This window comes from Triturus cristatus, chromosome 4_1 (genome assembly GCF_964204655.1).
Source record: "Triturus cristatus chromosome 4_1, aTriCri1.1, whole genome shotgun sequence".
NCBI lineage: Eukaryota > Metazoa > Chordata > Amphibia > Caudata > Salamandridae > Triturus > Triturus cristatus.
In genome coordinates, this window is record NC_140585.1 from 710364996 (window position 1) to 710378114 (window position 13119).

The 13119-nt window shown below is 41.3% G+C and overlaps 1 protein-coding gene across 2 annotated transcripts in view; it reads right to left on the minus strand.

The window, feature by feature from the left end:
• ZNF277 (zinc finger protein 277) overlaps positions 1 to 13119 on the minus strand; it is a 733870-nt gene that overhangs the window by 666126 nt on the left and 54625 nt on the right. For both annotated transcript variants that reach the window (XM_085653187.1, XM_085653186.1), the window contains exon 2: positions 1374 to 1424. In XM_085653187.1, the coding sequence (XP_085509313.1) occupies positions 1374 to 1424 (51 nt within the window). The remainder of the gene's footprint in view (positions 1 to 1373; positions 1425 to 13119) is intronic.

Here is a 13119-nt window from a genome sequence, read left to right on the forward strand (position 1 = left end):
AGGGTGGACCACTGGCCACATACATACCATGGTCACAAATGGATAAAGAGAATTTAAAGAGCCCACTACCCCCGCTGTCTGACAGAGCAAAAAAATGGATAGGATGTTTTGAATGACACAGCTGGAGTGAACCTCGCCTTGGCCATTGCCAAAAGCTTGTACATTTCTCTGGTAGGACATAAATTAAATACCATTTTTGTTAGGGCAGGATTCCCTCAAATAACATTGATAAATACAGTTTGACGGGTCTTCATTTACCAATATTCGTCAACACATCTGGGACACGCTACAGCAGACATACCTAGACAGACCAGCTATTGAAACCCTTACAGTGGAAAGCATAAAACCGACTGAATAGATTGCAGAATTTATCACCAGAATGATAGAACGATGGGTACTGGAAGTAGAATGCAAATTGGGAAAATACTGGAGGAAACACGATGTTATTTTATAATGTATTGCAACAGGGTCTGCCTACGACTACACAACCAAGTTTATAAGGAGTGGTGGGAATAGAGGCTAAACCATGGCCAGAAACACAAGTCCATATAATACATTATTTCAAGCAAAAGAAAGAAAAGGACAAGGAAAGTACAGAACAGGCAGAAAGGGCCAGAGCTAATTTGGTGCAACAGAAACTTTAAAAAATCAAGTACACAAGGGGCACTTGTAGCAGTGCAGGTGCAGATGCAGGCACTAGGAGGGCAGTCAGTACATAACACGAGAAAGGGGCAAGGAGGTATTTCAGGAGGCCAAAGGCCAGTGGAGGTAAGAAGAAAAAGAGTGCAGGGGAGAAGACAAGGAGGATATAGGGTACGATGACAGTGTTATTATTGTGGGAATATGGGTAATTTTGCAAGGGAATGTAGAACGAAAAAGAACAATGAGCAGGCACAGGGATGGATCGTTCCACAGAGGGAAATTGTGCCATAAAAGATGTAATGGGGTCCCCAACAACCCCCACAGGTTCCTTCGGTTCAGTGAACCGAATCGGACAACAGGGACGAATGTCTCAGAACATGCCCCAGGCAGTCAGACACACTGCAGGAGGACTCACACAGGTCCAGAAGGAAATAGTAACGGTATAAGGAGGTAATCCTTTTACTGCACAACCACAAATGTCCGAGGGAAGTCACTCACAAGCAACCATTATGTGTCCAATACTATCGGTAACCCACGGATCAGATGAGGAACCCACTGTGACAGTAGCCATAGAAGGTCGCCCCTACAGTTTTTTGATCGACACTGGGGCCACTAAATCTTGTATAAAGGAAGAAACACTAACACTTTCTCACAAGTCAATGGACACACAATAGTTTTCTGGGACTGTTCCACAAGAAGAAATTAAGTTTTCCCTAAGAACAAGTTCTTACCTGCGTTTCTGCTTCTGTCTAGGGCATTGGCGGACAGGAACTCTAGAGACCCTGCAAAGAAAGAAGACCACATTAATTCCTGATTTGGAATTCCTTTATTGACAACATTGTCGAATCCTAAAAGAAAGGATTTGTTGATGAAATAAAGAGACAAAGGACTACATCAGCCCTTCTATTGTTTTCCTTGGGTGACTCATCTCAACAGCTGACACATATATGTATTGATAATGAATACACTAGTGCTATTAGGAAAGACAGTGCAGATACCAAAGGACTATTGTTTATAACGGAGAGACCTGTGGATCCCATAGAAGAACCCTACATGGTTTTAGAGATAAAGGCCCTTGAAATAAAGCAACGTTATACATTATTGATAGCATTTGACAGGAGACAAGTAACTTGTGAATCAGTAGTATTTACGGATCCATGGGTCAAATTGAGAGATATATCAGATGAAGAAATATTTGAAGATAGTTCATCAATTGATACAGTGGTATTTCAAATGGATATTACAATTAGAGTGCAGTTGCAATACAGGACAGTGTTAAAACACACAAAAGAAAGTACAATTGTGAGAAAAGCATCTGGCAAGAGTGTAAGAGAGTCTAAGACAAAGGAACCACATTATGTGGGACTGATTAAAGGCGCTGAGCCTGTGAAAATTATAATGAAACCCGGGGCGGTACAGTATCCATTATCCAAAGAAGCAGAAGAAGGCATCTTTACCACAATACACGAGTTACTTGAGCAAGGAGTAATATATGAGAGAACATCACTCTGTAATATGTCAATTGACCTTATAAAAAAGGCTAAGAACTTGTAGGCTGATTCGAGAAATCCGGTGGTACCAGAACCATCATTCATACTGACAAATATTCCTATGGATGCCACCTACTTTTCAGTGATTGATTTGAAAAATGCATTTTTCCAGTATTCCTCTGCACCCTGATAGTCTATATCTAACAGGGTTTACATACAGGCAAACTCAGAATTGCTATAGAAGGCTCTCACAGGGCCTTTTATGAGTCCCCAAGTATTTTTAACAGGACAGTGAGAAAAGATTTAACAAATATAAAACGCAAAATCACCCCTTTTACAGTATGTGGATGAAACTTTGGTGTGTAGTCCCACTGAAGATATGTGCAGGGAGGATATTATTGGTCTCCTTTGCATAATTTCAGAAAAAGGATACAAAGTGGACAAAGATTAATTGCAATATGTGCAGACAGAAGTTCATTATTTGGAACAGATAATCTCCAAGGACGGGATGAGGGTGATATCTGACGAGCAGTGGGCATCAGAAACATGCTCAAACACACTACCACAAAGCAGATGCAGTAGTTCCTAGGACTCTGCAATTATGTGAGACAGTGGGTATTTGACTTTGCCACAATAACTGCACCACTTTGGACCGATCTAAAAGAGTCCCATGCCAACGTAAACAAAATAAACTGGACTGATAAAAGAGACGACGGCATTTTGGAAGCTAAAGAATGGCATCACAAATGCTCCAGTTTAAGGCACACCTGACTGCAGTAAACCATTTGAACTTTTTTGTCATTGCAATGGAATGACGATGACGACTGTACTGACTCAAACGATATCCATGGGACACAAACCAATTGCCTACTACAGTGGGCTTCTAGATCCGGTCATGGAAGGTCACTACCCATATGAACAAGCACTGGCTATAGAAGCATTTCCAGTTCAGAAAAGCACCACAACAGTGATGGGATCACCTTTAGCATTGTGTGTAGAGCATGCAGTATTTGCTATTTTACAGAGAGGTAAGAGCACCCTCACAACTCAGAGGGCATCGCTGTACGAAGTAATACTTTCAGGGCAATCTTAGTGGTCGCGGTCACACCGTTGACCCTTCAACATTCTTCGCACACCCAGTTTCTTAAGATGAACAGGTGCATGACTGTGCTAATTACACATGATAAGAAGAACACAAGATAGGAGAAGACCCCATCTTAGGGAGCATGTTATTCTTTGTTGATGGCTCCTATTTCATTGATCAGGATACTGGGATAAGACATTCTGTAGCAGCAGTTGTAAGAGATGAGCAGCAAGGATCATCTGATACATTACAAATTATTAGCCAGATACCACTGCCTTCTCATCTTTCAGCACAAGCGGCTGAATTAATAGCTATCATCAAAGCATTGCAGCAAACTGAGGGACTAGACGTCACCATTTATTCAGATTCATCCTACCTCACCATCACTGTACATTCTAGTATTCACAGATGGGAAAGGAGGGAATTTCTTAAACCTGATGGGTCTCCCGTAATACATAGAGATTTACGGGTACATGTAATAAAAGCTTTAACACTTCCATATAAAGTAGCAGTGGTCAAATGTGCAGAGCACACCAATTAGCAAGATCTTGTTTCCTAGGGTAATGTTCTGGCAGATTGGGCAGCAAACGAAGCAGCTAAAGCATCTCCAAATTATGATGAACATATATTGGGTATGATGACAAGCAAGCAACAGGATGATACAGAATTACCACTCCCATATACAGAGGCAGCGAAAATACTTTTGCAGGAGTTTCAAGAACAAGAACAGCCACACGAAAGGAGCTTTTGGAACAGTGAGGCAGCATTCAGTCACCAACAGATTTTATTTACATGCAAGAAAGCACAGGAAAGCCAGTAATGCAACAAGTCCTGTAGTACGCAGCTCTAGAGCAACTACATCTCCCAGCACACACCACAAAAGAGTATCTTATTGCTACATTAGAGGCAGATTGGTTTATTCCAGGCCTATCTGAAATGATTACCATGTACACAGCAGAATGTGTACTTTGTCAACAGTATAGCCCAAAGCCAACCTTAAAAGTGATCACCTAGACAAAACCATGCTAAACAGATCCATTTTAAAATATGCAACTAGATTTTGTCTACATGATAGAAAGATGTAACAATTACAGGCATCTTACAGACAGCAGTAATTGTTTGTCCTTTCTTGCGAAGGATTGAAGCAGGACCCTGTGTATATAATGATGCTAAAGCAGCAACTAATTTTTTGATAAGACAACTGATACCTAGTTGGGCATCGCTGAAGCAATGTGCTCAGATAACGGGCCTCATTTAGCTAACATGGTATTCCAGCACATTTGTGCCGCCTTAGGAATAAAACATTAACTTACGTCTGCTTATCACCCCCTAAGTAATGAAATATCAGAGCACCTAAACGGCTTCCTCAAGAATAAAATAAGCAAACTACGTGCTACACTGCAAAAGAAATGGCTATACTGACTACTACTAGCCTTGTACGCCCTCAGACATAAGGTAGGAAGCGATCACCATTTTACACCACATCAAACTGTGACAGGACATCCCATACCCACCCCTATAACAACAGCAAGGCAAAAGACAGATGCCCATAAGACAGCTGAAGCTTTAGGGGATGAAATGAGCTATTAGATCAAGTTAATAAAGTTCTTCTCTAAACAGGTACTGCGAAAGGAGAAAAATGCCTCAGTACAGCAGACGAGTGAGATACCTGTTGGCCAGAAAAAGTGTACACGGAACTTTCTCCACAGATGGAAGGATACTCGTTATGACAGTCCCTTCTCGGTGACGAGGAGTACTCCTACTGCAGTGAAGGTGGATACTCGGAAAGCATGGATTCACAGGATCCATGAGCGACTGGATACCACCTTGCCCCAGACACTTCCACAAACAGGGAACAAGAGGGGGAAAAGGACACAAGAATAACAATGTCTCCCTTCACAGCATGAATGAAGTATTTTGTCAACTGTACTAGAAGACAGTTATTTATTGCGGTTTTGTTTTTCTTTGTGTGCCTTCTTATGCTGGCAGCTACTTTAAAGTGGTATTTTACTCCCCATATGAGATTATGCAATAGTATTAAGCTCTTGCAGAGAGTAGTACATGAGCAAGAAAATATATCTCATAGTATTCGTAATGGCTTATTAGATAATATGTGTACCAAAACATGAGAGACAGACATAGGTATGCAGACTGCTTACTTCCTGTTTTGTTTTGTATAGTTTAAACTCAACTAAGGAGGCAACGCCAAATATTACCATATGTTTGGTACACATTTTCCTCTGTAGAATAAGAGCATAGATGCAACCATTGTGGATTAGACAGGGAACATTCTTAGGCACAATAGTCAGGAAAGGTCTATCTGCGAGTGAATGGGTCAGTATACGTTCATGATCATTGGCATTATGTCACTACATTTGGTTGCAGGGCCTTATCTCTATGGATAGGGAATCAGACCGACGATAGCAAACAACAGAAGTGTCAGGCAGTGTGGGATGAGAATATATTTCGGTTAACTTGGGTAGAAAAGTTTGTGTCCTTCCCTCTTCCTCTTACCCATATTCTTGGACTCATTTCCCCCTCCCCTCAGGCGGCACAAAGTACTTCTGAATGAATATGCCTGAGAAGCGGACACTCCTCCCCCGTGTAGCCTCGCAATTCCATGCTTGAATGCTCCGAATAATGTGCTATCTGTAATCATCATTGTACTTGAAACACTGGGCTACTGTATGCCACTGCAATGTGTTTTTACCAATGGTTTATTGTCTAAAAATGTTAATAAAGACATATATAAATATAAAAAAAATAAATAAATAAAAAGTTGGTAGAAACGCATACAACTCTTCGAGCAGGTAGAAAACCCATTCTTTTCTGTTTATGTTTCAAGATTAATGGAACAGTACCATTGAACCGCAACGTCATGATGTTTAATACAGACATGCAATGGGGCTCCTATGTATACACAACTCCCTTCAGGTTGGCAAGGCCTCTGTTCTTTAGTGACTGTGCCTACTCCCTCCTTAGTGATTTGGCGAATTGATATTTTCGAACTGCATGATCATTCTATGAGCTGTCCAATGACCTTGTTTCATCGGAGGAGAAGAACTGCAAAGTATTACAGTACTACAGCCTGAGAAGACATCCCGTAGGAGCATAGGCTGTTTAATGATGCTAAAATCATCTTTGGGAGCATGCTTTCGTTCATACAGGCAAATGGAAATGCACACTGGTTGCAGATAACACGTTGGGAGCTGTTGAAGGCTATATTGCCATTGAGGATGGCTTTAATGCCATCAAAGAAGAACTGCGAGCCATGAGAGTAATGCTTATGCAGCACAGATATGTGTTAAACTTGATGACGGCAATGGAAGGAGGAGTATGTGCCAAGATTCACACAGCCTGTTTTACTTGCATCCCATCCAATTACGCCAATAATCAAACATTAACAGAGGCCACACAAACTGCACACCTTGCAGAAGATGGTGGATGAGGGGGGATGGGGGGGGGGGGGGGGAGACCCCAACGAGTGGCTCACGGGGTGGTCCGCTTGGCTACCATCCCGAATGTCGGGAGTATTTAAAACCTTATGCTGATTTTCGTGATATTGTTGCTGATATTTTGCTTCAACCAAATAGTGATAGGGTGTTGTAAAAGGTTAGTCAGAAACTAGGGGGAATGTTTACGACCAGATCAGTCAATAAAATGCAAGATGTTGAGGAGAATGTATACACAGTACTGACTAAGCACTAGGGAAAGGGAGGAAGTATTTGAAAAATCAACTAAAGGGGGGAAATGTCGAAAATGAAGAAGACCTACTCATGTCAATGAAAGCACCAGCAGAGAGACATGTTCAGTGTTAAGTATTAAAGGAGGAATACAGGCCGAAATAATCTTTGGTAGCAGGAGGAAGAAAGAGCTCAGATGGAGATTGGACCACGGAGGGAGAGAAGTAGATACAAGCTTCATTAGATAAGAGAAATATAATTAGGCATAGAACAAATAAAAGGTCACAAGCACACATTGCACAATACATATCTTAGAAAATATGTAGCTAAGGCTGCTCAGAGACACAGAATAGGTGGGAGATTAGGCTTTGCCAGGCAGTAGATGTGTAGGGAGTAGAGCATTGCTAGTGTCCAAGTACGAGCAAGCCAAAGACACCGGTAGTGAAGCAGTAGTGTAGAAGCATAACTAACGTTAACGTGCACACCAAGATGCATTTCGTAGACACGTTACTAGCGGTTTTTGTAGAAAGTATAACTTTTTATGACATGTTGTGCTTCAGCAAGTGTTCATTACCATACAAATATAGGACGTATTTATGATAAGACGTGCATAAAAGAGGCTGTCCATTGCATTGCAAGTCAAAGCTTAGATTTCAGTTCTTCAGAGCTGACTGGCTTTCCGCTTGCACGCTTGGCGTTTTTTTATTTTTTTTTACATTAAAGTCTGTACTATAGTGCCAGCAGAGGTTGTGTCATCTTTTTCTTCATTCAGCAACAACTACAAGATGGCCCATTCAAAAGGGCTTGACAAACCACCTCCATATGCATGAATCAGGAGCAGTATGTGGTGTCTCCAGCCGGCCTCCTTGACAAGAAACTTTAAAGAATTTGCATACCAATAACAGCAAAGGGTTAGTCTGCAATTTCTTTTAATTTGTATGTTTGTATTCATATTCAGTGACATGCACAGCAAACCCAGAATGGCACATCTTCAGCACACCTCCAAAGACGTCTTTGTATTTCTGCAGCAAAGTTTCATCCATCATACATCATTTTGATATATTTTCAGAACAAGAAGTGTGTTTTTGTTAAGCAAACCCATTATAGCTGAATTACCAGATTCAGCTATTTCCTAGCAAGCGAAAGACTCAACACATGTGACAAGTGGCATTGATGAGGCAGGTGGTGAACTATGTCACTAACCTTGACACACCCATGTAGGGATAAGACTAGCAACTGAGAAAACACTAAAGCCGTTCTCACGGAGGTGAGAATATTTTTATTATGAAACCTATGCTCGTTATCCCCGCTGGTTAATTGTGCTACAGTCAAGCAATGATCGTCACAGATTCCAAATGGTTTTGGTCAATTTAGGACTCCTTCCATCGTCCTCCCTGGAATAGTGAGGCATTACTATGGAGAGTTGATGAAGTTCTGCCTGACCTTAATGTTAGGGATGACGGTACATAGTGACATTACGAATTTGCCATGATGAACATTTTAATTACACAACTGAAGCTATGTTTTTAAGAGGCACCTCAGAGTCCTGTATCACAGCATGGACAGTTAGTGCTGCCCTTCAAACGAAAATATAGGGTAGATATTATCTATGATAACATGGACCGCAAACAGTTTACCCTTGGAGGTAATCGATTTTGACAACATAATGGTAAAACTTAAGAAACCATAACTAATAGCATTCAACTGAACCTGTACTTTAAAGGAATAATGACCGTTTGTAACTACTAAGCAGGGGCACTAATTACTGTCATTGTGGAGTTCCAGATTGAGATACCCGATCTAGTAATTTGTTCTGTTTACTCTTGGACTTAACATTATAAACAAATAACCAAAACCAGTTGTGTTTTCAAGGTTGTGCCACCTCACACTGGTCACCACCTTGCTAGTGGGTGGTGGGCATAGCCGCAAGAACTATGTTTACAGTCCCCTTTTTCCTATCTGAATCTGGTGAATCCACAGCTACCAGGGATAAGACGAAAGCAATGTTGTGTCTCTTACCGGACAGTGGGGACGATTTCAACGGCAAGGAAATAAGGAGCACACCTACATAATCTGGGCATCGAGGGGAGAAATATTAATGAGAGCATGGATGAGTAACGGAGACGATGAACCAAGGGATGAGTACAAGATGTCCGTGAAAATATTGGAAGGGCATTTTGGCCCTTATATAAATAGAGTATAGGAACCCCACAAATCTGTCTATGACCCAAAGCAAAAATTAAATACTGTGGAACTATGAGGCATGTTCAAGGACCATGGCTTGCACCTGCAAGTTTGGCAAGTTTATTGATATTTTAATAAGAGACCAGTTGGTGGGATGCTCTAATAATCCAAGAATTAGGGAAAAGCTGTTGACAAAAGGAAGTGGCGTTGCGACCAGAGCTGCCGACTTTGGAACTGGGGAGTCAGGTTTGAGTCTCGGCGTTGGGTCAGCATCCTGTGATTCTGGGCAAATCACAATCTTCCCTTGCTTACGAAAGTGAATGTGTCCTTGTGCAAAGTATTTGGTGCTTATGAAATGCGCTCCAATACTTTCAGTTTGTGCTATATAAAACTGCAACAACAACAAAAAAACCAAAGCGTAATCAAAGTCCCAAAAAAGCAGCAGCGATTGCGCAGGGTAGGTTGAAATGCATGAATGTGGTACATGAAGTGATCTCAAACAGGGTGGTATGTGTTGAAGAAGTTCCTGAACACATAAGTTGGATGGTAGATTTAAGAAAATAGCAGTAAACAAAGGCATCAAATGAAAATGTTTTTGTTGTGGCAACACTGGACATTCCTCCAACAATGTGATTTATTTAGCTGGGGATTCTGTGTGTATCAAGTGTGGTTAGAAAGGTATTTTCCATGTGTGTGCAAGGGTGACAAGGTACCATGCAAGGATGATGTGCCTCGGGGAACCAGGAAGATTGTTCTGAATGTAAACAAGACAAGCGAGCATGTACAAGGTTAAAGTTCTGGATTGTTCAGGCTCACCATACACTTGATTGAGTACAAGAATTGGGAGTGAATCTACAGTAGCAGAAATCTGAAGCCAGTAGTTCCAGATATTAATCCTGGGGGCTATGGTGGGGGTAGCATTAATTTGATAGGTTTTGTTGTGCTGACGGTGACATTTAGAGGCCGGGAGATAGTAGGGAAGGTGTGTGACGCAAGACATGGTGACAATCTCCTAGGCTGTGGAGATAAGAGGGATTTAGGAATAACAATAAATCTCAATACACCTAAACAAGTTGTGCTAGTAGAGGACGTCAGTAATGATTATATCACTTGGTAACAATAGGCCTGGTTAGAACGCTGTCATTTTACATACTCGCATTTCTTAAGTTGCCTTCTCTTTTACACACTGACATTTGACATAAATTTGTGAGCATGACCATGAAGGATAATATTCTCTGAAACGGCACCGCTTTCATTTCAGCTTTGTAGGCACTCTATCACAATACCTTGAACATTCAGTACAAAGGATAAAATTCACTGACAAATGTTATTTGTTATTGTCCGAAAGGCGACAACACTATCCAATTAGAATAAACAATTACTGCCTGACCTGGGTTGCGAAAAGGCCACATGGGTTCCATTGTGGGGTAACCACATGTTGAATTTCCAGCTCAGCTGATTCCTGTGTACCAACACGAGAGTTGTCCAACTCTTCACCGAGACAGACATGCTGACAACACTTAACCACAGGTAACGGGAAGTTAATCCACCCGGCAAGGATTTGGTAGATGACCAACCCTAGGCAAGACCAGGTTAGGGAGCGCTTGTAAGGAGTACACAGTACTTATATGCGTGCATATATACATTGTCTTAGCACAATGTTGAAAATGTTTATTCTTTTCACTGTTCTTGTAATGCTAATTACGCTAATCGGTTTCATTCTACTTATACTAGACGTGCACGTTATAAAAAATATTGTAAAGCCTTGCTGAGTAATTCTTGTATACTTCTTTGGGTATATATGAAAATCCAAATGAGAAGGTTCTAGATCTGTTACCATGATTTCCTTGAGGGATCAGTGTGCTCATGTTCTAGGGTTGCACACATATTTGTTGCCCTGTAAGGTTAGGGGGACGGTTAGGCACACATATCCTGAGGGTGCGTACAGAATCAATCTAGCACAATCTGGACCTTTATGTTGTCCAACAAACGCACAGTTTAACCAAAGGAGGCGCAACCCGTACACATGGCGCCTCTAACGTTAGAGTTTGGGCTCTTATTTTAAGGATCACCCGAGTAGTTTTCTTTTGTGTACCCAAAGACCCCTACTCACCTATTAACAGGAAATGTCCTTTGTGTTAGCGAAACATCCTCCTCTGCGGAGTAGATTAAATTCTATGAATGAATTGGCGGTAGGTTGTTCAAACTTGAACTTTTTGAAAGGATCACCCCACAAGGGTATCTTCTCCGAATCCACCTATCAGAATTCCCGACACTGACGAAATGGTTAACAACATACCGGGTGACTGAAGACATGCTGTTACACAAATGTTGTCGTGGTGGAGGCTCACAAAGCATTTAGGACATCGATATTCTATTCATGGGTTACATTCCAAGCAGTCAAAGCAAATACAAGACTGCTTTAAACATACACTGAAGATACTGTAATTAATAACTAGACAGTTTATGAAGCTGTAGAAGTAACATTAACTTACCAGGAACATCAAAATTAGTTTTAAGGCGCCCTACCACATACATTTACTAACATTAAACTAGGTCCCCTTAGCAATGAGGCAGCAACATTATCAGTCTTTGCCGGATATACACCATATCCAGAGCTGCGTACACTGTGCACAGATCTGGTCAAAACATATAGATGATTCACGGATCCAACAGTATTGGGCCACCCTGCTAGGAAGGTTGGGTACTATCCTGGGAGAGAAGATTCTACTCAGTCCGCGGTTTGTTTTGTTGGGAATATCCACCGACATTGATCTCCCTAAACCAAAGTTAACCCTACTTCAATTAGGATTAGTGGTGGCGAAACGCGACCTGGCCAAGGTATGGGGCGGTGGCGATCCCATCCCTGACAGAGTGGGGAAAAAGTATGGATATGTATATTTTGGCAGAAAAGACTACTTATAAAGCACGGGGTTACCCCAAAAAGTTTTGGAAAATATGGAAGCCATGGTTAGCACACTATGGATTGTCACTCTCTGACTCACAATGATCCCCTATGGTGGGTGTGCGGGTTATACAACAGAAAGGTGCCCATAACAATGTATAAGATTCTAAAACAGTTATTAGATTGTCCACCACTGTCTTTCTTATGTGATGCTGTTGTCCCGCTGAATGTGCCACCATGTGTTGCTACTAAACAATATCTTTGTAATGTAATAAAGAACATTTTAATAAACATTTATAAAAAAAAAAATTTTTTTTTTAAAAAACCAGATGATTAAAACCGTTTGTCCTGTGAACAATGACAATAAATCCTGCAAGGGTTGCTCAAGCTGCACAACCACAATTAGTTACACCAGGCATTAGTCCACAGATTATCCATGCCATGATGGGTAAGATACCCACCAGACGTGGGGAAGTTCAATTCTGGATCGCACAAAAAAAGTCAGCTTAAAGCAGTGTTTTCCCATACGAGAACTCAGGAAAAACTCAGAATTCTTACACTTTGCTTGCCAATGGGGGTGGCTTCCTTGGTAGAGGACTGCACTACATTGGGTATGGTCTTTGCTGCAGTATATACCAGAACTCATGGTACACCCTCATCAGCTGTTTTGCCAGATGTGCTAAAACAAATTATAAAGAGTACAGGGCAGCCCCTGCCCTGGATTTGGGGATGAAACTGATCCGCAATTTTGCCGCAGTGTCCGCCATTATGTTAAGTAACGTTAAAGTGGAAGCAGCAGTGTTAGCTATATGCCAGCACCAACCGGATTGGATTCTGGGACAACAGGAGCGCAAATTACTGACAATTATCGAAGAAATGTACTCAACATTGGGTAGAGATAGTTTGAGAGCCTGAACAAGTAAACCTCAAATTAAGAGTACTTCTGAAAAGGATAACTCTAGTCAAGCAACCGACTCTTCTGCAAAGAAGAAATGGAATAGTAAGAAACAAAAAAATTAGTCACAGAGTGGATCTCCTCAAGAGGAGGCCACTAAAAAACTCTATAATCTGCGTAACCGTGATAATATTAAAGAGCCTGACAGGCATGAGGATACTCATATATGATCATCT